Source organism: Lepidochelys kempii, chromosome 5 (genome assembly GCF_965140265.1).
Source record: "Lepidochelys kempii isolate rLepKem1 chromosome 5, rLepKem1.hap2, whole genome shotgun sequence".
Taxonomy (NCBI): Eukaryota; Metazoa; Chordata; order Testudines; family Cheloniidae; genus Lepidochelys; species Lepidochelys kempii.
This window is the reverse complement of record NC_133260.1, coordinates 50,470,711-50,498,420: the sequence shown is the minus strand read 5'-3', so window position 1 is coordinate 50,498,420 and position 27,710 is coordinate 50,470,711. Positions and strand designations below refer to the sequence as shown.

The 27,710-nt window shown below is 38.8% G+C and overlaps 1 protein-coding gene across 2 annotated transcripts in view; it reads right to left on the bottom strand.

Moving 5' to 3' along the window:
- The window catches only part of ZNF366 (zinc finger protein 366), a 39,782-nt gene extending 13,533 nt beyond the window's left edge, over positions 1-26,249 (bottom strand). The window contains exons 1-3 of one of the 2 annotated variants that reach the window (XM_073344306.1): positions 26,150-26,249; positions 5,852-5,934; positions 2,310-3,622 (exon numbers count right to left, since the gene is read on the bottom strand). In XM_073344306.1, the coding sequence (XP_073200407.1) occupies positions 2,310-3,611 (1,302 nt within the window). In that variant the 5' untranslated portion in view covers positions 3,612-3,622; positions 5,852-5,934; positions 26,150-26,249. The remainder of the gene's footprint in view (positions 1-2,309; positions 3,623-5,851; positions 5,935-26,149) is intronic. The other variant, XM_073344307.1, reaches the window with a different exon arrangement.
- Between the last annotated feature and the right edge of the window lie 1,461 nt (positions 26,250-27,710).

Sequence of the window (27,710 nt, the reverse complement as noted above, 5' to 3'; positions counted from 1 at the left end):
AGATTCTAAAAGGTGGAAAAAGAAACCATAAAATGTCTATACCATAAAACAGTATTAGTAGGACTGAGGAACAATAAGTGGCACTTCCCTCAATAAGTTTTACAGAGTAGTCATATCAGGTTATTCTGCCTCAGCTTTCAAACTCTGTTTAGATAATATTTTGAGCTTCTATAGTGCTTTCATCCAAGGATCACAGAGCACTTTATGAACATCAATGTAGGGGAGCATGTTCTCCATTTCGCACATGGGGGAAAACCAAGGCATGGGGAAGTGAAATCACTTTCCTAAGGTCCCACAGAAAGTCTGTGGCAGAGCCATTAAACTTGAACCCAGGTCTCCTGATTTCTGTTCTGTGCCTTAGGCACAAGACCATCCTGTAGGCTACAAGAATATCATTTGATTTTATTAGTGGTGAGAAATGATTATACAACACTGTGGGAAAAATTTTCAGAAGTATTTAACTCAGTGGTTCTCAAACTTTTCTGCTGGTGACCCCTTTCACATAGTGAGCCTTTGAGTGGGGCCCCCCCCTTACAATTAAAAACACTTTTTAAATATATTTAACACCATTATAAATGCTGGAGGCAAAGCGAAGTTTGGGGCGGAGGCTTGTGACCCCCCCCGTATAATATCCTTGCGACCCCGTGAGGGGTCCCAACCCCCAGTTTGAGAACCCCCGATCTAACTCCTTTTAGAAAATGGGTTGTAGTAGCTTGTTGCTTGCTTTTGAAAATTTTACTCTGTATTAATATCACTAGGACACCTAAATGACAAACCAATGGCAAAATTCTGCTACCCTACTGTATAGCTTATCTACCAATTGCATGTATACCAATAGCATGTCAAGCATGTATAAATTTATTAAGTGAGACATAAAATAACTTTCCAACATCTGATAACGATGAGCCTGGGATAATCCCTGTTGAAGTCAATGGCAAGACTTTGACTTCAGTGGGTATTGGATCAAGCCCTGTGTAACAAAGAAAGAACCTGCCTCTGTTTTGAAGAAAAATATGGAAAAATAGTACCTGCTCAATTTTTGTAAGAAGCAAAGAGTCATGCAATTAAGAAATAATATTAGTGGCACTGGGCATTTCCTGGGGATTATTGACCATCCCTAGGCATAAGACATTAACTGTGGAACGAATGATAGCTTTGAGATACACAACTACCTGATTTGAGGCTGCACTCAGGCAGTTAGACAGCTAAGTACTTAAACTGTGCTCACAACCTGACTAATTGTGGGTGAAAAGTAGAGGCTTTCTTGGGCAAGAGGGTATTGCATTTTTTAATTGGAAGTTTTTATTAGACTTTTAGGTAAGTTTAAAATTATAGAGTAAAGCCAAAGAAGGGTTGGTCCTACAGAAGCGACAGTAGGGGAAATGGGAAGAAAACCAGAAGTGAAAATACAGATTGTTTTTTAAAAAATTTGCTTATAATACTTAAATTTTGCAATTTTCTGTGTTCTTAATGTTTAAATTTAAACATTAACCCAAAGTAGACCACTGGGGGGAAAACACAAATCTGAAAGCAATTCTTCATAAAATATAAGGATGTGTTCATTAGTTTATCAGCATTAGTCTATTAAAATGCCTTTTGATTGTTAGATTAAAATTGATCCTTACAATACGTTTGTGATGTTGGGATAATTCTGATTTCAGTTGTTACACATCACGCTGAAAACTCGTTTCTGTTTTAAAAGAATTCTTCAGTTATTCATTCCAAATTATACACCTAATCTCAAACCCATTGATGCTAGTGCAAAGACTCCCATTGATGTCAATGGGCTTTGGATCAGGTCCTTTTTGCCCAGTTCTAGTCACTTGTACTCTGGATTATTTCTACATAACATGGCCGAGGTTGGTTTGGTTTTTCTAAATGTAGTGCAGAAGCTGCTTATACAAAATCTGCCAAGCAGTAATATACTTGTCTATTCACAGCTATAAAAAAGTTCTGTAGAAGTTTCACTGCTAAAGATTATACAAAACTATGGTTTTCATGAAGATAAAAACCAAACTGGAGCAGAGAATGTGAATTTAAATTTGGGAAGTAATACAAACAACTTGATTGAACTCCTGGTTATGGTCTTTTTCTTTCATTGCCTTTGTTAAGACTAGAGCCAGTTTCTGTTATTGGCCATACTGTTCTTGTTCTCTTTGCATAAAATTCAGATCCATACAAAGGGCCTCTCTCTACAAGGGCCTGTACACCATGTCAGTTATTTTGGGGGACTTAAGTGGGACTTTAATGGTGCATAAGCCTTGTGCTGGCGTTCAGAGCCGGGGCACATGTAACCATTAGTGACTTACCTTGTGGGTTAAAGAGTGTTGCTTGAGATGGTGGGGCTGCACAAACTCCATGCCACATTCAGTACAGATGTATGGACGGATGTCTTTGTGCTTCATCATGTGATTTTGCAGCTGGCTTGGGTACTGGAAAGTTTTATCACATTCTGTGCAATTGTATTGTATAGGACCTCGATGGGTTGTTAAGTGTCTCTTCAGCTGGGCCAGGGTTGGAAAGTCAAGACCACACTCAACACAAATGTTCTCTTGGCCACTCTCATGCTTGGACTCGTGGGCTTTCAGCTCACTTGGATAGGCAAAACCTCTGCCACAGATCCTACAGTTGTAAGGCTTGATGTCACTGTGTTGCATCATATGTCTCTTCAGGTGACTGGTTTGGGTGAAAGCCTTGTGACACACCTGGCACTTATGTGGTCGAGTGCCTTGGTGTGTCAACATATGAGTGTGCAAGTGACTCAGCTGCTTGAAAAGCTTGCCACACCGAGTGCAAGCATGAGGTTTGATGCCACTATGTCCCAAGATGTGGGTGACCAGGTTGTACTTAGAAGTGTAGGACTTTTCACACATTGGACATTGCCATCGTTTTTGTTCTCCCCCTACATCAACATAATAGCTGTCATCAATCTGGAGGTTGACATCTACTCTTTCCACCTTCTGTTTATTGTCACCACTTTCCCTCAGTTCAGTCCTCCTGAATGCTGGCTCCGGGGATCTTTTCAGTTGGAAGGAATTCCTGAAATGGAAGTTTGGGGGCATAATAAAAGGAAACATCAGGCCAGGGTGGACTTTTGGGTAATAAGAGTAAGGAGTCTGCACAAATGCAGGAGTGTTGGGCCACATCATGTTGGGCTTTACTGGTTCTTGTTTAATGGGCTTGGCTCCAAAGTGCTCCAGACTTCTGTAGAACTGAAAGCCAATGTCACACAGATCAATCATTTGGGAGTTATATTTGGGCTGTGTGGGTTGTTGGTACATCAAAGGAAGACTGGGGGAGCATACATTGTTGTTTTCAGATCTGTGTGATGGTGACGTAGGATCTCCCGTAGGGATAGTATGAGGCATTTTTGTGGGCATGCTTTTGCGTTTCCGGGACCCTCCTTCTAAGGATCCGTGAAAGGTTTCTATATCCCCCAGGGAAGGACCATACTGGAACTGTGCAAGCTGTGCCCTGAATTCTTCACTGAGTGGTGCAGTTCTGTGAGACTTCACATCAGGCTCCACTGGCTGCAGGCAGTGTGATGTGTGCATTTTGTCAACATTGAAACATACATCCTCATTTTTCATCGTATTTAATTCCTTCTGCATTGTCTGCTTTCCTTCAAAAATAATAATAAAGAAATTCCTTTATTTTTTCTCATGTTCTCCTAAGGCCTGTATTTTATTGTGTAGTTTATATTTTTTTAAAAAAATTAAGCATTTATAAAATAGTCTCATAACCAAATAAGATATCGATTTACTTCTGCTATACAAAATCTGTCTGTTCATGGAAACTAAGAAGGTTTGAAATTAGTGCTTTAAATCAAGCTCAGATCAAACATTAGCTTTATGATCTAATGGTATTGTGCTTGGATACGTTGTTCAGCATATATTGTAGTATTGCTGTGTAATTCAGCCAACCCACTTGTGGGCCAAATCCTGTCCTTGAATGTGCATGCACAGGCACTAGAGTTTGACTCGGTAACTAAAGAATACAACAATACAAACAATAATGCATATATTGCAGTATGGTTGTGACATAAAAATTCACAGCCAAAACGTTTGACGTTTGAACTTCTTTATATCATTAACTCATGCTGCTGTGGAGAAAACAATGGCAAAGTGAGTTCAGAACACTGTGTACCATCAGCTTCCACACTGGATTTCCTGGTTCCTGAAAGGTGGAGATAAACATTGTATGTGTGGTTAGGGAGTGAGGGGTTCTTCTGTTTTTAAAAAAGAAAAAAAGCTAAAATGTTGAATGGAATTCATGTGGGCAATATATATATTGTTTTTTTACCTGAAGCTTGTCAGGTAAGTGTGGCAACGTTTAAACAAAGAAAACATATTTAACTTAGAATAATATCAACTACCCCTTCAGCTTTCCAAAGCAGCTGACAACCTGAGTTTGCCAGCTCTACTTTGGCAACATTTCACTGCCTTTTCATGCAATAAAATCATGAGGCAAAATCCCGAAATCCACATGCAGATTTTATGCTATTGACTCCAGTGGGAGTTTAGCCTGAATAAAGATATAGTAAAATATCAAGGATTTCAAAATTTGGTCTATTTAAATTAGATCACTGGGATTTCATATTGACCCTGCAATGGTACATGTGTTTTGGGTGTATTGCTGTCTGTTCAGGATGAGGTTAAAAGAAAGAACCAGGCACATTTTTGCTTTGCCACCTCTGACGTGCTGAGGCAAGTTAATTTATTGATAGCTATTAATAACCCCATTCTTGGGAGGCGTGGAGATGGTCAAACAGTGCTAAAGAAGCTCCAGTTACTTTATCAGGAAGCTCCAGTTTGGAGAAACTTCCTTCTAAAAATAGATGGAGAACAGCTACATGGCCTAGATAGGGTGTGGAGAGCAGAAGACATTTAAAGACTTGGTCGCAAGCAGATCATTTAAATCTTTTTAGGATATACAGGAGTAAAATCTGAGGAGTTCTGGGGAGATCTCTGAGGCAAAAGGCGAGGTGATGCTACTTTTCAGACACCTGGCAGATAAAACAGACAACTTTTAGGATAAGAATCCTTACTGATGGTAGTAGAACTAATGGGAATGCCTCAGTGCAAGTCCTGGGGCCTCTAGAATTATAGTTAGTAAAAACAGAATAGTAATAGCAGAATCTAATGTTCTAGCCTGAAAAAACTCTTTAAGACAGGGATTATAGGGGCTATTATCACCTAGAACTGAATTCCCACCCAAATCCAGTCCCTCTTTTGGGAACACGCAATGGTTTGGTTCATAAAAATGGGAAATCCTTTGAGACCCAAGAGGGACTTACATGACTTCCTCTCCCCATATTCGCAGGGGGAAAAGGTCAGGCAAATTTGAACTCATTTTAAGTTATTCTAAATGTATGTAATTTTAATTTGAAATCCACCTAGGTCTCACAATGTAAATCTTCCCTAAATATTGTGGGCCCAACTTTCCATTGTCCTGCTCCTTGTACAGTCATTCACATCTGTGCAAAGTAGGTGAAATGTTCAACAAGTGCCTGGCAATGACAAATTAGGCCCTGCTCTCATTATTGTTATGCTGTCAAGAATCTATAGAAGCTACAGTGACTAAGTGCCTTGGTAGGTGCTCATTGCTCTGTTGTCTCTATGCTGCCTGCTTCTCTCAGCTTTCATTATCTTCATTGATGACTGGAGATTTCAAACCATCCTGAGACTGAAGTAGTGGCAGTGTGTTTGAGAGTCTTTTCCTTGAGGTAAAAGGAGCTTTACTGGAGAGGAATCATTGTATTGCTCAACAAAAGCATTAGTCACTTTCACAAAAAGCTTATGTCATATTATCCTATAATGAATTATCATATAAGTCATCGGATCAGGTATACCTTGGAAAGAGGGAGTTCAAGTATTCAAGAACCCAGCATTAACACAGAGGTTGGGTGCAATCAGACTGAGGTGAATGAAGGACCTGAGATGGGAGGAAGAATAAAAAAAATAAAATATGCCTGCAGTACCACTTCTTATAAATAATAAAATAGCATCTAAGGGCCCCAAATCCTCTTAGACTCTGTACAGACGTAGGGGAGACACACCCTGACTGTATAAATTTGCAATCTAAGTTTTTCAAAACCTCATATCAAACCACTTCATAGCTTAAAAAAGCTCCAATTTCAGGTGGAGTCGAATAACAGGTAGAGCGTTTCAAGGGATTCTTATTTACCCAAAGGGTCTGCCCACCACCAATGGAACACAAGCGTGTGTCTCCTTAATTTCTGTTTTTAGTTTCCAGACATGAATATATTTGAATATGATGTATTAGATACAAAACAGAACGGTGTAAAGCACCTCTACAGTGAGTTGGAAAAGCTGTTGAGGTATTTCCCGAACAAGGCTTCTGTACCGCTATTTATAAGTAATGTTGTTATTGAATTAACTTCCTTGAAAGAGGAAGAGAGTTTTTGACACAGAAAATGAATCACCTCTTATTTTCTCATTTCCAGGCATAATATTTCCCCAGAAGAAAAAAACTAAACTTGTACATACATCATGCAACTCATTTTACCAGCACATATATCTTTAGAGTCCCATGGGTGAAAGCCTGATCCTATTGGGATGTCAATGGGAAACCTCCATATATGGAAGCCTTCACCAATTATTTGAAGAGGCAGAAGGACACCAGTATAAATGCGAGTGGTCTAAGTAGCTCCAGTTTAGACTATAACTACCCCTTTGCTACACAATTGCTCTGCTGCTGCTGCTACTGAGCAGAGACAATAAAAATAGAAATGAGACCAGAATGAGTGAGAACTGAAAAATGAAAAACCCTTTAAGATAGAAAACCCATACTAGTTTGATGTTCGAGTGGAGCTTGGGCTGAAGACCTGGAAACAAGCATGAAATGGAGGCTAGTGTGGAAAATATAAAGGTGGTAGATTTGGGCCCAGCTCCTGTTAGCTCTAATAGGAACTGTGTGTTTAAACAACCACGTCTGATTAAAAACATAGCTGAATGTACCTTGTCAGTTCATTCCTACTCTCCTCCTGGCGTTTGAAAAACAGATGCTGGGATTTGGGGGGAAAGAATGAATTATAATTGCATTTCTTTACTATTTGATTACTTCATTTTGTGTACATTATGAAGAGGGTCAACTGACAAATCAAATACTATGAGACTCCTTCACTCCAGCTGAGCAGGTGAAAGCTTCGCAGATCTCACTGTGCAAACATCTGCTTTTCAATAGTGGACATTTGCAAGCAGTCATTTTAATGATCCAGTTATTGCTGACTCGGTAGGTTTCATGAGCCTCTCCTTTACATAACTTGCCCCTAAGTTTTGTTTTGTTTGCGCCAAACCCTGAAGTCCTTACTCAGTTTTTAATCATTCCTTGTTTGGACGAATCTTCCATCAACCTCAGGATTCGACTGATTAGAAATTAGACCTGTAAAAGACCCATTTGGTCATTCAGGCCAATGCAGAATTGTTCCTTACAGAATATTATCAAATATTTTGCTGAGTACAATTTGAATCAGTGAAAGTATTAAGAGTATTCGTACAAATGTAAATTTGTGTATTACCATCAGCTACAAGCTTTCATTTAATTAATGTGAATGAATTTGCAAAGTTCTGCCTGAGCCTACGTATCTGATCTCTCCTCACATTTCCCACTCCTCCTTTGTTTCAGCAACAATGACTTCTTCATTTCCTTCTCCCATTCCCACCTTCATGCTGCCTCCTATGCATGGAGTAACCTCCTGCTCCCTGTGTGCCTCTCTTCATTCAGATCTCTCCTAAAGCCCCACTTCTTCTGTAAAGTCCACAATTGGAAAAAAAAAATGGAAATAATAAAGGGCCAGTGATTAAATAAGGTAACTCTTTCCCCTGGTTCTCCCAGTGTGCCTTGGCTATCCTATTGGTTCTGTGGTCTGTGCCACTCAGGAGGTCACACTAGGCGAGGATCACAATTGTTCCTTCCAGCCTTATAATATGAGTCTGTTTGTCATCTATACTGCAAGCTCTTTGGGGCAGGGACTATCTTGATATATCTTATACCAGGTCCAACACATTTTCAATGCTTAACTAATGAGAATAATTTCAGGATTCGATGTTTAGTATTATTTCTCACTGCATGTGTTGCTCGATACTTGGCTGTTTTCATAATTCCTCACACTCTTTTAGATGTACTATTTACTTCATTTCTGCTGTATATTTGAGTGAGCTGTAGTAAGCAGAGATAGGTATGAGGTGCAGAGTTCAAATTCAGATCCAGATCTGAACTTCCCTAAAGTCTGAGGATGTTCTTATCCGATGTGCCAGGTCAGACCCCTCTCTAGCTGTAACTTTTTTATATTTCATGTGTTTCGTATTTCTCCCCCCTCACTTTCTCCCCCTCCCCCCCAATCATCTCCCTTGATGTACGAACAGACACAGGTGCTATTTGCACCTAGCTAATGTGGAGGCGGCTCATCTCACTGTTTGGTACCCAAATGCCAGATCATCAAATCATTGCTCTTTCTCGTCCACTTAGAGCACAAAGCTGTGGAAAAAATGATGGTGTGGGCTTCAGCTATGCCACTCACTGGAGAGGAAAAGGAGCAACTGTAGCTCCAGTTCCCTAGTCCTCTTTCTGATATCTCAGATCTTCTTGCTGCTGCCAGGCTAATTCTCTTTCCTTTTATGCCAACTATCTCTCTTTCACCCCGATGTCACATTATTTCGTATGTGAGGAAGGTAAAGCAGGGTGCACTTTCCATCTATGCTCAACTTGCTGAAGTAACCACACACGCAAGCACATGAATATGGAAAATGGGCTGTGCCAGCCTTATCGCTGAGTGAGTCCCAATTCCTCCCTAAAACACTTGTGCTGTAAGCCTGAACCATGTGGACTGAATCTAGAGGAGAGATGTTAACATAGAACAAAAGCATTTTTTCCTACACTTGGCAGCAGTGTGTGTGTCTGACAGAAATTGTGCTATCATCAGGCAGACATGAGGGTGGGGTAGGAAACTCCTCAAAAACCACTGGACGTAGAGACGCATTAGGGAGTCATAAAATGGGAGATCTTAGGAAATGAAAGGGCAGAGTTAAGAAATGTAAACTTTCTGGAGCTTTAATAAATCTCTTCTTTTAGTACCAACCGCCCTTTCAGTCTCTCCCTCTCTCTCACACCCTCCTTTGTGTACAGTGAGGTCTATAGGACTTAAGCAACAGCTTAAATGTAAGCATGTGCTTAAGTGCTTTGTTGAAGAGGGCTGCTTTCATGAATTGAACCTAAGTGTCTTGCTAAATTATGGATATCTTTAAGACACAAGACAGGTGGTCACCTTAGCTAGTTTATTTCTCTTCCCTTTTTCTGTTTGCTGTTGTTAATGGCATTGGAATTAGAAACATGTACACAGTTCAGTTGCTCATGAACATGATCTGGAATGATTTGAAATCAGGAAGTGGGCAGGATCAGGTTTTTCTCCCTGCATGAACATGATACTGTTGAGAGGTTTGCTGTCTTTTCACTTCTCCCTGGGAAATTACCTTCATGTGCTGATTAAGTGCTGCAGGATAAAACTTCTTCTTTCCAGCAAGAAACATTTATCATCAGCATTATCCTGTGAAGTGGAACTGATGATTTGACAGCTCTTTTAGAGCCTGATCCAAAGCCCATTGAAGTCAATGGAAGGACTCCCAATGATTTCAGTGGGCTTTGGGTCAGATCCTTAATGATTTTCCATGTAATTTGTCACAAGGCTAGTTCCCCACTGGTAACTTTTCTTTTTAAATTCACTTGATTCACTGTGATTTAGATTTAACAGGTGGCATTACACTTTATGCAGAAGAAGAGTTTCCAATAATTTTTCATCAGTTACACGCATAAGCCACTCATCTGAAAAATTGTATTTTCTGAAGGATTTGAACAGTTTAATGTGACACACTAAAATAGCTATAATAGAAACACGTGGTTTTCATTTATAGTTGTATGCAATTAAATAATATTTGGTTTCTTGGATTATATAACACAGTACTTGTATTCCATGTTAGTTTCATTGGATCTGTTTTTAGCACATACTTGACTCACTTCAGGCTTGACGCTTAAGTTTTTAAATTATTTCTCAGGCTCTTGGAACTATCTCCACAGTCTGAGCTTCCCAAAGCAGCACATCTGCATTTGTCTCACCTGTGAAAATGATGCTAGGAATGAGAGAAGTCATCTCTAGTCAAATGGAAAAGAAGACATGTTTTCATTACTTGAGCCACATCTCTGTTGTTTCACTGCGCCTTTAAAAACATTTGTTTTTTGCCAATCACCCCTCCCCCTATGTTTGGGAAATAGTCTATTTGCACAATACTATCTGGCTATACAGATTGTAAGGCTTCTGTGTCATTTTGGGCATACATATCCATTATTTGTTTTTCACACCCCGGTAGACAGATATTTGCTAAAAACACTTTGCAGGGTACATTTATTTTTGTCATTTTCTATAGCAGGGAATTTAAAAAAATCTTCTCTGAAATAAATCAATATCCCATTGTATTCATATATTTTAAAATAATTATTAAAGATGTAGAGCCAGATTCTGAGATCATTCCCAGAGGTGCATATCTGGAATAACTCTGTTGTCTTCACTGTCAGAATTCAGGTAGTCTATGGGCTGAATCTGATGTCTTGACCTTGCCAGAAAACATGGTTATGGCATAATTTGGTCTTGGGTGGTGCTAGCAAGTATGTTAAAAGAAAAGTGTTTAGATGGATGGGTAGGTGTGCAGGTCCTTATGTGTTATCACTGTTTTCTGCTCTTTTATTCCCCTGCTGTTTTTCTCCTGCTGCAGTTCCTTTCCTCCAGAGATGAGTAGCTTGCCCTTAATTTGGCAGACTGATTCATTATCATTCCTATTATACTTTTACTTTGTTTCCCAAGGCAACTGGGTATAGAACACTGAGCTGTGTAGTTTGGTTCATTGAACACGGTGCTGTGGACTCCTATGTAAAGCTTAAACTTGAGTTTTGTAATCTTATCCCCAGTGCCTCTCTTAACATGCCTCTACCCCTTATTGGGAGATCCTTAATTGACCATCTCCAGCCACTTTAATGTGTCAGTGATGCAAAGTGGCCTTTGCATTCAGTTTATGCCCACTGCTGGTTTTGCTCTTTGTTTCTCTCCTTTTCCCCATCCTTCTTTCTCTGCTTTTTCTTCCTCTTTGTTTGTTTCCTCTGTTCTTCCCTCTGCATATCCTTCCCCAAGAGGTTCACTCCTAACCCCTGCCCTTTTATGTGTTAAAATGATCAGCAATTAAATAGTTAGTGTTGATAGTGAAGTGTCATCACTGGGCTTTAGAGTGGACACTCCAATTATATTAATGGGGATCAGGCAGTTCAATCTCAGAACTATTGTTTCAGGCTGTCTGCAGACTCAGGATGATCGTTCTGCATTGGTTACACCTACGTCACATTTGGTAGGTTTTCTTCACAAATACGAGGGCTAGACACTTTGTTTTATTAAATAAAAGCTTAAATTATGCACCATCTGAATGTGTCATGCAGGCCATAGTTGTACCTCAAGTAGGCTGAATACAGTGTTTGGCAATTCTACATTTTCTGGATATTTATTTACATTTTTGAGAAAGCTCCTGTGGGGAGAGGGATGTCTTTGGAGATGGTTGTCAGGAGAGGAGGACTAGGCTACAAGCTAGTAGTCCATAGGCGCGCGCGCGTGTGTGTGTGAGAGAGAGAACACCTCTGATCTAGTACTATAATACTTATTCCTAATAGCTTAATCCAGATTTATACCTATTAATCAAAATTATTAGTATAAATATGGATCCAGGTATGAGGATGAAGTACTTTATTAAACAGTTACACAAATGCATCATCCTATATATAGTTCGTTTGAAATAAATGGAAATACTCCAGGGAAAATTTGGCCTAATGTATATTATTTACTATGCTTTCCCTTATGTACCAATACTGCAGCCTTTCTGCTGTGTGGGATCTGTCCATCTTTCATTAACTTATTGTTAAAATTTGCTTGGCTACATTGCAGTATTTTCCCCTATGAAAATGTGTCGAACAACTTTGAGTGTGTGTGAGAAAAGCCTGTACAATCTCTGATGTGTAATGGACCAAATTTTGCCCTCAGTTACATCTATGTTTCCCCATTAGAATTAGTGGACTAGTATAGCTGTAACTGAGGGCATTATCTGCGCTTTGAGATCAAGTTATGATCTGATGTCAAAAGGATACATTCCTTCAGACTCTTATATAGATAAACCTAACAGTACTCTTATCAAAATCTGGAACAAGGAGTTTGTCACCACCTTTATAAAATGTACAAAATAGTTTTTTAAATCACTGCTTATGATTTTAAATCACTGCTCATCTCATTCCATCCTTATTTCCTGCTTACTTCCATATCTATCATTGGCAATTGAAAACATCACACTTTTGGCACCAGAGCCATTGTACATACCAAACAGTTTTCCTTTGGAATATTACCAGATTAGGTTAACAACTTTTTAGGAAACTTTTCTCCAGGAACTAAAGTTAGTGAAGATAAATTGAGGGCAAATAAATGACTTAAACTTTTGGAGGAAGAGGACTTCAGTGATAAAATTGCATCAGTTGAGTACAGTCTCTGTGGTTTCCTCAAACAGACAGACTAGTGTCATTTACCAAACATAACAATTATGTACTATATATGAAATTCCATTTACAAAATCTTCTTGGACTGTTTAGCATTTTGAATTTTCGATAAATAATGGAGCCCTGCAGATTGTCCAGAATGAAAAACTAACCTTGGCTAAACACTTCTGCTTTAGGGCTTTGTTGCAAAAGTGAACCTTTCAGTGCTATTTATGGACCTTTCAAAGGGACTTAGGTTGGCTTAAGATCCTTTCTTCCCACCATAGTATTTCACTCCTGCTACTATCTCATAGAGGGCCAGGGAGTGGCCTGGTAGCCTCCCATCTCCACAGGTTTTAGGAGCAAGTAGATGGGGACGCCTGTCCTTGATCTGCAAGCTAGCCAGCCAGTTGGCTTGCTCCCACATCATGAGTCTTTGGGCCCAGACAGTCCATCTCCTGAATGCTTCATTTGCATATAAACAGGTGCCTAAAAGAAGAGATCTTCAGGTAAAATGTGTGTGCGCATGGAGGGAAGTCATGTGAAGAGAAGGGGTGCTACTGTGGGGATACTCAGCTGACTTTCATCAGTTTCCATATGTCATCTCCAAAACAAGATTTTAGATGAAAACCTGGACCTATTGAAGTCAGTGGGAGTTCTTTGCCATTTACTTCAACACGGTCAGGATTTCACCCTTTTTTAAAGTTTTGCTTTGAATTTTTGGGTTCACACAACTCAAAGTGAAATTCAGAGGTGTTGAAACGATGGGAACCAACCTACCACTAAGAGTCTGTGGAACTTGTGTGAACTGAAACAGGAGGACTCAACTCCAGATACTGACAGCAGGAGATATAACCTATCCACTGCTCACATCTGTCTCAGTTTCCAGTTCCGTAAAAATAGTTTACAAATTATGCATCCCTCATTATTATGAAGCTTAAGTGGATTTAGTTGTGTACACTTTCAGTTATGAACACGTAGCTGAAGTTTGATTCAATCTCTTCTGGAAGGTCTGGACACCTATTTTTAATATATATTGCAATTCCTAAATAACCCATTGACTGACCTTTTTATAAGAGAGAGGTTCTTAAATACAGTGTGCTGGCCAAATTCTTATCTAGATTGTTGCCTACATTTCCCTGGCTATTTCAATTGGATACATTATTACTCACTTTAGATCTGATTGTGAGCGGTTAACTGCCTTCAATTCCCACTGACTTCAGTGGAGTTACTCTTGTCTTACATTTAGTGTAAAGGAAATCAGGCCCTTTACCTTTAAAAACAACACTTTGCACAGTGGCAGAACAAGGACAGAACCCAGATATCCTGAGACCCGGTCTGGCACTTTAACTGTAAGACCATACTGCCTCCCAACAATTAAAACTCCCTAAAACAATTGTAGTCAACTATTTTGAAAAATATACTTGAACAGGTGCACTAAAGGCTGCCTTTAAGTTGGTCCTTAAAATTATTTATTGAAAATAACCAATTTGAAGAGCATGATTTTTAAAATGTCACTTTCATATAAAATTAAAACGATACGGGGAGAGGCTGTCAGTATTTTATAGATTCCTCTCATTCTGTACGAACTATTATTCTGAGAGCTAATAGTATCATAGACAGGTGAGCACTTGTTAGTTGCCTACATTTTGGTGAGAGCTACAGTACTCCAACGTGAGGAAATGTTATGTGCTATACCTGTCTGCAACGGAGAACTCTTGTTTCTAGGGCCATTCATCTACTATCTTTCACAAGCACTAAACAAATGCAAAATGTTCCCAATCAATATAATTTTAGAGTACTTATCTGAAGATGAGTAGAAGGGAATTGAGCCAAAGCAACCAAAAAGTATATATCTTGAATGGTTAATTATAAATTCCCGTATTATCTACTGGAAGGTATACAAGAGAATTCATCTCTACACTATTGAAGGGATGTGGTATGGAAGATAGTCTATGCTTGCAAAGTATCATCTGGTACTGGCCACAGCCAGAAATGGATAGTGGACTAGCTGGACCCTCAGTCTAATCCAATATGGCAATTTCTATGTTCCTATTTAAAGTTCAGGGTAGAGCTGAGGAGGTTAAATAAAAAGTTAACATAGGCGTTTGTGTTAGCTAGTTTTCCCAGACCACACTGGTGACATTGACAATAGTACAGTAGTTTAGCTGTTCCTCAGTCCAGAGGAAAGCCCTCCAGAATTGGGTGCATTGTATGCAAGCCTTACTCCAGAACTTAACTAAACATCTTTTCTCCTGTTTTTAAGGGAAAATACTTCCCTAAGCCAAGCATGTATCATGGTAAGACCACACTGAAACCATGTTAAAAATTGTAAAATCTTCATAGAATATAAGGAAACTAAAATACAAAGTTAAGGGCTGTATTCTGCTAATTTCTGGTCCATGTGCTTCCAGACACGTGCATATCTGAGGGCAGACTCTGGCCCTGAGATTTTGAACTTGGAGTTTTCTCTTCATCAGCAAAGTGTGCTGCCTAATTCTCATCAGATAACACAATGCAAGTAAACAAAAATTTGGCTGCAAGAGATGTGATGTGTATGTAACCATATTGCATTCATCCCAAAGTGGCCTTGCTCCCATTCTATTGTTTGTATTTCTTCTTTAAGGGGTGTAAGAAATGCGGGCTACAAGTGTACCGAAACAATTCTTATTTGAAGCAGTTCTATCAGAAAAAGTACTTACACTACCAGATTCCTGCCTCATCTATGTGCAGGTGAAGGGCAACATCCTTGGTGCTTTAGCTCCAGCTCAGAACAATGTTTCTGACTGACCAGGTCAAGAGCTCACAAGAAAGTAATTTGACAACTTCCTCTCTGGCTTTCTCCCCTTCCCCTGTGATCCCAAAGTTGAATCCTGTAATTAGTTGAGTAACAGGCTATTTCTTCTCTCTGATCCATCAACGTACATCCCATATAGAGTGTTTAATTATTATTTTACTAAATTTAGTGATTGCAAAAATTAAGGTTTTAAAAATAAGCAACAGTTAGTTGCAACAGGTCAAAAAGGACCTGAAATTGGCACCACAGTTGTCTGGTTGGTTTGGGGTTTTTTATTATTTATTATTTTATTTTATTATCATTTCAGAACTAAAATTCAGCTTCATCATTTTAATCCAGTCATTATGGCAGAAATGTATTATGGCTGACAAGTTTCAATCAAATACAATTTTAATGGCATTGTTACAAAACTCTGAAAAAATGAAGCCCAGGATGGTAATGGCGACTCTTAGCTTAACATCACGAACGTTATACTATAATAATGATTAGAAGTTGTCAAAAAAAAAAAAAGAGGATGTGGCTTTTGAAAAAATATTGACAAAAATTGCATCCAGTTTTTAATCAAAGTTTGAAATTTCATCAAAATTTTCAAGCAGCTCCAATAATTACTTAGACTTTCTATTAATCACTTTTAATCATCAGTCATCCCAAAGGCCCCATTTAAAAAGTGCTTTCCATCACAAGAACAATGCTCAGAATACTGACACACCCTTATACTCAAAAACCTCCATCCAACCAAAAAAACCAGACAACTGACTGTTAAAACAAATAAACCTTGAAAAAAGACAAAGCAAAGAACAAAAACAGTAACTTCTTAAAGTTAAAAAACAAAAACCTTTCCCCATGCAGAGTTTTTGTTTGTTTTTTCCTGAGAATGGAAAAGTGCCAGAGATTCCATGAAGTCCACTGGGGACTTCACTGTTGCTATTGACTTTACGTGGAAGGTGCACATCTGCTACAGTGATGGACATCTGTATAAACTCCAGGATAGATAGAATTCTCATACATTATTTTGACTTACTGGTTTGGACATGTTGCACCACTGCGTTACACTTACGTTACAAATACGTTACACTTGCTCATGTGTTTCGTTGTTGCCAGTAGTGGATGACTAGTGGACTTGTTCATTAAGGTCATCAGATAGAATCCTGGATCCTGATTCTCTACCCACAGGATACAAGGAACTCCCATTGAATTAAATTTCTTGATTTGTGACTTATATTTAAGTTGAGAGGTGTTTCTTATCTTCTAGGATAGGAGAATGGCATCCTGTATATTGGGAGTCAAAAGTTTCGAGATCTGTTCCCAGTGACACACAGGTGGTTGATGCTGGTATCTGTATGATTGCAGGAAAAATTCTGCCTTCAGATCTGTACTGCTTCTCGTAACTGGAACAATTTAATGTTTTGGGGTCAGTGTTAATCAGAGATACTCAGTGATAATTTGCACGGTACTCTGAGTCCCTGTCTTTTGAAGGGACAACATGTGTGGCCAGAGTTCTTTTTCCTTCATTTCCATAAATACTTACTGTGAGATGAGCACCTCTTATTCCTGTTAAACGTGGGAACAATTAGATAATTCAACCTCTACTAGTGACTTCCCTGTGGTTTACTTCAATTTCCACAGGAGATCTCTAATCCTGTGTTGGCTTCAGTAGACACTGCACAGTTGCAGAAAACTGCATTAATGAATTGCAATTTGGGGTGGGTTTCTAACAAGTTATTTCTTTCATTAGAAAGAGAGGGGAAATATTGCCCTCCAAAAAGAGATCAATATGTCTAAATTATTTTTCAATAGTGCATATTATTTTCATTAAAGCTACAGAGTGCATCAATAAATCCATTGATGAAATATGTGCACATGTAGAAAGAGGTACGCCTACCTTCTGGGAGACCTGCCATGAGGAAGACATCATTTTCAAACTTTATGCATCCTAATGATTTTATCTGGTGCCAAGATACCACAGGAATGGGTGCTGTAGTAAATATGTGCTAGATTTATACTACTGAAATGTTCCTATTACAATTTTATATGTGGAGAAAATATTGTGAAATACATAAATACTGCAGATTTAGCTAAGGGCCCAATCCTGCTCCCACAGACGCATAGACTTTAAGGCCAGAAGGGAAGTCAGTGGGTTTTTTACCATTTACTTCAATGGGAGCATGAGCAAGCCCAGTGTGAGATAGTAAGAACATATTTTATGACAGAATAGGGCCCACAAACTCCATCAAATTACAACTCTGGTCATGGGCGGACAAGCAGAGACTGCTTAGCCAATATTCCCCCCATCCTGCAAGCAAGTGGGTAGTGAGAAAAGGCATAGGCGTAGTCATGGCTTCTCCCAACCCCCTTTACTTGCCAGCCGGAGTAGTTGTTCAGGTATCTGGGTAGGGATGCGTAAATTGCTCTCTGAAAAGGAGTGAAGTAATTTACTCCCCTCACAGAATAAGGAGAAAGCAGGAAAGAAAATGGGACATTTGCTGGCTCATAATTCATACTCTTTTCTGCTCCTGGCATAGTGCAGCTATGTGCTATCCCATTACTCAGAACAGACTGTAAAATTACAATCTAACCCAGAGAAATTATATAGTTTCCATCCTTGATCAATGAATAAGGAGAAATTATTGCTCCAAAGCGAAAGATCAGACAATGGATACCTCATTGCTAATGTTAGCATACTTCTTTAATACAGCCTCACAAAATAATAATAAAAACCCATGGTATGATCTCACTGCCGCTTTGCTTCCAGTTTCAAATCAATGGCACTTCTTTCTAATCCAATAGAGAAAAGTGGAGGGGAGAGTGTTTGTCACTGAAAAGTATCAACCTACATACTAACTAAAATCATCTGACTGCTTTTGTAAATTCAGCATTGTGAACCGTCAGGCCCAATGAACATTTAAACTTTTCATTCCTTTTACAGCTTCCAAAATCCTGCGTATGTGAAGTGGTGCCCTACATTCCCAATCAGCATGGGCCATCGAAAACTAGGGCAGTTTTAATTTTAGTTGTTTACAAAAATTGCTGGAAAAAAATAAAAATTTGCTATCCAATTAATGAAAAACACAGATTTCCTAAATCTTTTATAAAGTGCAGTTTTCACAATTGGTATCAAACTATTGCTGGCTTTCATCTAGTGTTTTTTCTATAAGATGAAAGTGAAAGGTATTTGCATCTTTTGTTTTTCAGGGTAGTTGGGAAACAGAATAATAGCTAAAAGGACAGGAGTACTTGTGGCACCTTAGAGACTAACAAATTTATTAGAGTTTAAGCTTTCGTGAGCTATAGCTCACTTCATCGGATGCATAGAATGGAACATATAGTAAGATAGATAGATATATACATACAGATAAGTTGGAAATTACCATACAAACTGTGAGAGGCTAATTAGTTAAGATGAGCTATTATCAGCAGGAGAAAAAACCTTTTGTAGTGATAATCAAGATGGCCCATTTAGACAGTTGACAAGAAGGTGTGAGGATACTTAACTGGCTAGGATGATTTAATTGGGGATTGGTCCTGCTTTGAGCAGGGGATTGGACTAGATGATCTCCTGAGGTCCCTTCCAACCATGATATTCTATGATTCTATGAACTTAAGGAAATAGATTCAATATGTGTAATGACCCAGCCACTCCCAGTCTCTATTCAAACCCAAGTTAATGGTATCTAGTTTGCATATTAATTCAAGCTCAGCAGTTTCTCGTTGGAGTCTGTTTTTGAAGCTTTTCTGTTGCAAAATTGCCACCCTTCAATCTTTTACTGAGTGGCCAGAGAGGTTGAAGTGTTCTCCTACCGGTTTTTGAATGTTATGATTTCTGATGTCAGATTTGTGTCCATTTATTCTTTTGCGTAGAGACTGTCTGGTTTGGCCAATGTACATGACAGAGGGGCATTGCTGGCACATGATGGCATATATCACATTGGTAGATCATAGAATCATAGAATATCAGGGTTGGAAGGGACCTCAGGAGGTCATCTAGTCCAACCCCCTGCTCAAAGCAGGACCAATCCCCAATTAAATCATCCCAGCCAGGGCTTTGTCAAGCCTGACCTTAAAAACTTCTAAGGAAGGAGATTCTACCTCCTCCCTAAATAACGCATTCCAGTGTTTCACCACCCTCCTAGTGAAAAAGTTTTTCCTAATATCCAACCTAAACCTCCACACTGCAACTTGAGACCATTACTCCTTGTCTTGTCCTCTTCTACCACTGAGAATAGTCTAGAACCATCCTCTCTGGAACTATCTCTCAGGTAGTTGAAAGCAGCTATCAAATCCCCCCTCATTCTTCTCTTCTGCAGACTAAACAATCCCAGCTCCCTCAGCCTCTCCTCATAAGTCATGTGTTCCAGACCCCTAATCATTTTTGTTGCCCTTTGCTGGACTCTCTCCAATTTATCCACATCCTTCTTGTAGTGTGGGGCCCAAAACTGGACACAGTACTCCAGATGAGGTCTCACCAATGTCGAATAGAGGGGGACGATCACGTCCCTCGATCTGCTCGCTATGCCCCTACTTATACATCCCAAAATGCCATTGGCCTTCTTGGCAACAAGGGCACACTGCTGACTCATATCCAGCTTCTCATCCATTGTCACCCCTAGGTCCTTTTCCGCAGAACTGCTGCCTAGCCATTCGGTCCCTAGTCTCTAGATGTGCAGGTGAACGAGCCCCTGATGGCGTGGCTAATGTGATTAGATCCTATGATGGTGTCACTTGAATAAATATGTGGACAGAGTTGCCTGATTCAAGTTACTGACTGTCACTGATAACATAAGCTTCTAAACCATGCAGCAAGAAACCAGGAGCAAATGATGCAAGAGGGAGAAATTAAATCACCAGATAGGGAATATCATTGCAGTTTAAAAAATCTTTAGAAGTATCCCAATTTCTTTTAGTATAAGACTTTTTTAATGTAATTGTTTGTGATGTCAAAGAAGGAAACCAGCTTGCAGTACCTTACAGTTGTCAACTGAGAGGAGAAATTGCTTTGTTGTGACTGTACAAAGACCACGGTAGCACCTGTGTACTTCCATTTGTGTTACTGCATAGGTATAAGTTCCCTGGGCATCAAATGAAAGCATTAAGTACTTCTTTCAAAAAGATAGGATTCTTTCCTAGAATCATTAGTATTTTTACACTAGGCAAGAAGGACTGATCCCTGCCAAATGGATATGAAGGCAAGTCAGACATCCTATATGTATTACAATAGGTATGTAATTTATAAAACATATTTCATAACCATTAGGTGTTCACCTAGTCAGAAGCTTTTGACTGGATGAACATTCTTAATCCTCATGCTGAATGTTATCCATTTAAAAAAATGGTATTGTAACTTTTCCAGCAGCAGACAGCTGCAGGCTGAGTTTCATAACTGTCAACTTCTCAACATGAAAATGAGGGTAACATCAGGCTTCTCCAGTGTCTGATTCCTCTTAAGCTAATTTTTCTGCCTTTTGCCTTCTTTTTAAAGACTTCCATTTATTTTTTCCTTCTAAAATCCTTTCTCTGAGACATTTTTCTTCTCTGATCTCACTTCTCCATGCTCAGTTTGTCCTCTTGGGATGGGAAGTGGGAGTGGAGAAGCAACTAGGTTTTAAAAATACATGGTTCATTTGGTTTAACAACACTTCTCAAAAAGGTCCTTACTGTAGATGTTCAGGACACAAAATTGGTAAAAGTCTGTCAGATAATGAATACATTTATCTCTGTCTATATTTATCTTCTTTTACATAGCACTATTGCTATTGTATCTAAGGGACCAACCCTGCAAAGGGATCTGCATGGGTGAAATAGTCTATTCATGCAGATTCCTTTGCTGTATTGGAGCCCCAGTGATATAAGTTCAATACAATCTGCCTGGGATAATCAGTTTTCCAGCCTACTTAAGGTCTGTCCAGCACTACTTCTAGGAATGTGGTGGTCTCCACTCTATTTTGGATTTATCTTGCATTACTGGTTTGAGGATGCCAAGAAGTTTTCTTCCATTCTAATTCTAGACAATTAATAGGTGTGCCAACACATCTATCTTCTGGATATACATTCTGCAGTGCCAAAAAAATATGCAATATTGTAGGTACAGCTTTATAACTTATCTGTATCCACATTATGCCCAAGTTGCCTTAAGAACAATTAGGCCAAGACTCTTCAAGGTTTGTGTGTAAAATACCTGATAATTCAAGGTAAAAATTCTCCCATTGCCAAAAAAAGACCACCACAACAGCTATAAGAGATGCCAAAATGTGAGAGGAAATACATTTAAAACATTTAAAACTTAAGAGCCAAATCTCAGCTGGTGCATATGAGCATGACTCCACTCGAACAAATTTGTACTAGCAGAAGATAGTGTTTCTATCGAAAGAATCTCATTGACTTCAATGGGCTTTGGATCAGGCCCTTTCTCCTGTGACTTCCATGGAGCTAGTCACAGAAGTAAGGCTGCAGCACTGGGCCCTTACCCTTATACTAACTTATATATTAGCTAGTTAGTACATAATAGTTCAAAACTACTGTGATCAAAAATTTTCCCGCTAAACGTTTTTTGTTGAAATTTTCATTGAAAATTTCTCAAAATGATTCATTTAGATAAGGTTGAAATATTTCAACATTGTGTCAACTTTTGTTATGGACTATTATAACTTATAAGATAACAATGTAATATAATATAAAAGTTGAAATCTTTTGACATAAAAGTCAAGTCGGTTAAACTTGAAATGAAAGGTTATGACCTTATTTTTTTTTTAAAAGGTTTGACCTTGTTGAAATGAAATAGTTCAATAATTCTAAATGAAATTTTGGAATTTTCATTTCATGGGAAATTTCAAACTTTCATTCTAATTTTGGAACAATTTTAAAAAATATATTCAGAATATCCTGTGGAATGGGAATTGGGGTTCCAAACAGCTCTATTCAAAACTACACCGTAACTATGTTTTTGTTTTTAACAAAGCTGGCTAGATTGTCGGGCTCAACGGGTAGTGATCAATGGCTCCATGTCTAGTTGGCAGCCGGTATCAAGTGGAGTGCCCCAAGGGTCGGTCCTGGGGCCGGTTTTGTTCAATATCTTCATAAATGATCTGGCGGATGGTGTGGATTGCACTCTCAGCAAATTTGCGGATGATACTAAACTGGGAGGAGTGGTAGATATGCTGGAGGGGAGGGATAGGATACAGAAGGACCTAGACAAATTGGAGGATTGGGCCAAAAGAAATCTGATGAGGTTCAATAAGGATAAGTGCAGGGTCCTGCACTTAGGACGGAAGAACCCAATGCACAGCTACAGACTAGGGACCGAATGGCTAGGCAGCAGTTCTGCGGAAAAGGACCTAGGGGTGACAGTGGACGAGAAGCTGGATATGAGTCAGCAGTGTGCCCTTGTTGCCAAGAAGGCCAATGGCATTTTGGGATGTATAAGTAGGGGCATAGCGAGCAGATCGAGGGACGTGATCGTTCCCCTCTATTCGACATTGGTGAGGCCTCATCTGGAGTACTGTGTCCAGTTTTGGGCCCCACACTTCAAGAAGGATGTGGATAAATTGGAGAGAGTCCAGCGAAGGGCAACAAAAATGATTAGGGGTCTGGAACACATGAGTTATGAGGAGAGGCTGAGGGAGCTGGGATTGTTTAGCCTGCAGAAGAGAAGAATGAGGGGGGATTTGATAGCTGCTTTCAACTACCTGAAAGGGGGTTCCAAAGAGGATGGCTCTAAACTGTTCTCAATGGTAGCAGATGACAGAACGAGGAGTAATGGTCTCAAGTTGCAGTGGGGGAGGTTTAGATTGGATATTAGGAAAAACTTTCACTAAGAGGGTGGTGAAACACTGGAATGCGTTACCTAGGGAGGTGGTAGAATCTCCTTCCTTAGAGGTTTTTAAGGTCAGGCTTGACAAAGCCCTGGCTGGGATGATTTAACTGGGAATTGGTCCTGCTTCGAGCAGGGGGTTGGACTAGATGACCTTCTGGGGTCCCTTCCAACCCTGATATTCTATGAAAGGCACCAATAAGCTTTTAAATAAGATAAAAAAGTGTGTCTCTGGTAAATACCTGTTTTATTGCCTTCCATGAAAACAATGTTTTAAATAATATAGGAATTAATCACTAAAATACATTTCACAAACATTAAGCTTATGCTATAAACTAACAAATACCATAAATTTAAGGAGGCTGGCATTCATAAGCTATGATTCTCTGCCTATAACTTTTTCACAATGATGCGAGACAAGGACAAAACTCCATTTCCTAAACTCTCAAAGAGAAGTTAGGTTTCAGAGTAGCAGCTGTGTTAGTCTGTATTCGCAAAAAGAAAAGGAGTACCAGTGGCACCTTAGAGACTAACCAATTTATTTGAGCATAAGCTTTCGTGAGCTACAGCTGATGCATTCAGTGAATTGCATCCAATGAAGTGAGCTGTAGCTCACGAAAGCTTATGCTCAAATAAATTGGTTAGTCTCTAAGGTGCCACTAGTACTCCTTTTCTTTTTAAAGAGAAGTTAGTTTGTTACAACTATATTATATAAAATCGTGTTGTATTGATTTTATAACAAAAAAATGCACAATGTAAAAGACATTGTAAATGACCAACAAAAAAGCATTGTATCAAAGAGAAATGTAACTGAAAGGTGTAATCCATGAATGAAGTACAAAGCTCAGGGTCTATATTTACAACTAAATTATAAACTATCATTCTGCAGTGCTATTTTACTTAAACATTAATAGAGAGCTGAATATAGAACCAGCACTTTATTTTTTGATTAGGTACTATAACATCAAGTATACACACTTTTTTGCTTCAGGATCATAGAATGACCTCTTTTCAGAGCTCTCAGAGAAAGGATATATAGTAAACATGGGCCGAGACTGCAAGCATACATGAATTTGTAGAGATTGTCAAAACTGAAATCTGGATCTAAATTTTGCAATTGGCTCCTGTCTTAATTGTAGATTGAACCTAAATCCTGGATCTAACCTTCCCAGAACTTTGGGGTGTTTGCAATCCAGATCAAAATTTTGCAGCTTGAGCTCATCTTTGCTGTGGTAACAGCAGAGAAACAGAGAAATTCTGTGGCCTCAGAAGCTGTAGACAGAGCAAATCACATACTTTACAAGGTAAATTAACAAAATGACTTCTCTGTTTATCTTATTTGACATACAAATGGGGGCCCAGTTTCAAACGTAGTCACCTAAATAGATGTCCAAAGCCCACATTTGGTTGTCTGAATCAGTACTTGGTCACATAAAATGGCCTTTTGTCCAGCTAAGTGCCAAACTGGGTATCCAAATAAAAAAAGTACACATCTCACTTTCACGCATGCATTTGAGAACTGGTCTCTATACTGGTAACCTTAAATACTTCACCTACAAAATGTTTTTATCCAAGGCTCATAAATAGCACCAAACTAGACAAACTTGATACATTTCACTTCAAACCACATTAAACAATAAATTGATCAGCACTTCATAACTGCTAATAAATAGAAGGAGTAGAGAGACATATAATTTCATATAAAAAAACTTGCTAATGTGGGGTAGATCACTCCCTACCATGGGGGGAGGGAGGGGGGAGGGGAAAGCTATAGAAAGGAGCCACAAGGAGGAATAATGTGTTTGTTCAGTCGTTGGGGAAAATTATATCTCCACTTCTGAGAAGGAGGCTCAACCCCCCAGAACCCATGGATTTCAGGGGACCCACCAACAGCCAGAGTTGTATATACCAGCTCTGGGGTTCCCTGCCCTGCATTTGGAGCTGTGCTGCCAGGGACTTGAATGTCCCACAGAACATTCTGAAGCTCTGAAGTCTCACTCACAAGTTAATGTGGGCTCAAGAGATGATCAGGCTTCTCTTTTGTAGAAATGTGACCTATTCTACTCCTCATCCAAACTGCACCTTCCTATATAAAAGTTGCTATTTCTGTTGAGTTGCCTTAGAAAAATAAAATTCATTCTTAGATCATACTCTTTGCTGACGGTGCAGTCAAACTTTGCTAGCTTAACATGTTGTACCTGATACTTGGAAACTGTAGCTGACCAGCCACTGGCTGATAAGGAATATAAATGACTAGCCAGTATTTTATCCTCATACTGACATTGGTGGGTAATCTTAGTATTTGTGACATAGCTTGTAACTTAGTCTTTTTAAATGAAACTGGATCTCACTTAACTGGTGAATATCACTGCTTTCAGACTGCATACACCACAGGCACTAAGATACAAACATGTGCACTCTCTCTCACACACTACACAGCTCCATTTTAAAAAACCCGAGTAATTCTCTCTCTTTTATGGCACAGCTTGATGACAGCTCAGTTGCTCGGTGTAACACTTGAATGAATATGTTTGAAGTAATGGTCAGAGATGAACAAACTGTACTAGCCTATCAATTACGAACCTACTTATCCTATCTCTGCCTTTGTGAGGTCACAGTAAACCTTGCTGAAACTTTCAATATAAAGTAAGTGACGTCTAAAACAAGCTACAGGGGCTGCTGGAAAGGTAAGGTCAACTACTCAGCTTCATATGAAAGAATTCACAACACTGAATACTGCAGACATTCTCAATCTTACTGAGAAACCGCTCCTCAATATTGGTTAAACCTCATACTACTAATGGCAGTATCTAAAAAACTGACTATAGATATTTTAAAAGAAAATATACACTGCATGCCAATGCATACAGTCATTATCTTTTGTCTGGTAGTTGATAAATGTCTTTCCTGTATTTAAAGGTGTATATATTAAACTAACAGAGATTTAAGTAAAAATGCTTTCTTGGTTAACTTACCAATTGTTGAAGTTGGAATGAGCTAAGCTGTCTACCTGCTTTCCTGTTGGCAATCTCTCTTGCTCCCTGTGTAGAGATTGCAGTAGACTTAGAAAACTAGCAAGGACAATGTTTCAAATGACTTAAGAAAGAGAACAGGAACAATCACTTCGTTCTCTTTTTTCAGATGAGTACAGTACCTTCAGAAAGAAGGAAGGAAGGGAGGGGAGAGGAAGTCAACAACCCTTTGCTTTCCTGCAAAAAAATAAGGAAACAGTAGATAGCCATCTCATTTTCGCTCAAACAAAATGTTTGGAAAAATAAATATAATTGTACCAAAAGGAATTCCTCAAGTATATATCTGAATTATTGGCTTCATGAGGACTAATTTATAGCTCTCTTTCTGTGCAACTACAACAAAACAAATGAAGTTCTAAAAGTAGTGTCTAGGATTAAAAATGCCCATTTTAATGGCATGTAGAGAACTCCAGTAGCCAAAAAAGTACAGATAACAATCCTCCAAACAAGGAGAAATCTTACACGTCACAATAAAAACAAAATACACATGCAAAAAAAGGAATGAAAAAATCTCTTTGTGTGTTAAAAAGAATTCAACAAATTTAACTTTCACAGAATGTTATAGAAGTGAGACACTTTTTGAGTCTCATAGATAAAGTATAGGGGTCATATTTATCTGAAGTCAGAATTACACCTGAGATTAATTTGGCTTTTCTAAAAATGGAAAAGCATAGGATTGATGTAGAGTGCACCTTAATATATCAAAATTAGAATGATTTATCATGCTCTAGATATATTTTCATGCTTTTTAACTGGAAAAAGAAGCAGAATTGAGTTTGATATCCCAGCCAGTGAATAAGCATACATATGAGTCAACTCACTATGCCCCACTTTGCATTTTTTATGGCTGCTTACTTTTATCGAACTCCAATCTCAATAATAACCAGTCGAAAATTACCTTTCTTTCACAGATTTGTGAATTTATCTATGTTTTTAGTCTATCTAGCACAAACATTGACGCCATTAAGGGTTTCAGGTTTTTACCTGGACTGTGTCTTCAGGAAGCATTGATGAAAAAGTAATCTCTGTGCCCTGTTAGTTTACCCATGTGATAGCCAAATGTGGAAGGCTCTTTGATGAACAACTATGTCATTCTCCATGAAAGATGAAAACAAAATGCTGCCTCACATGGCCTCTGAGAGGAAAAATGTCAGGTTATATTCAGCTCTCAGTTATAACGGTGTAAATTTAAATGAACCTTGTTAAAGTTAATGGAGTTATAGTGGTGTAAATCCATTGTTAATGAGAGTAGAATTTGGTAAATTGTCCTCTATCAATAAAAAATTGCTATTTCCTTTACAATACAATAATGAGAAGTGATAGATGGACAGATTATCTGAGAATGTGCAGCTCTTGACATGCAACAGCTCTTCATGCATAGAAAGAGCACTAGTGCTATTTACAGGAGAAGAGAGGAGGTCAAGCCAGGGACTTGATTGTAAAGACCTTCCATTTGTATTCTGAACCACTTAAAACTTTAGTTATGGAAGTCGGGCTTTGACAC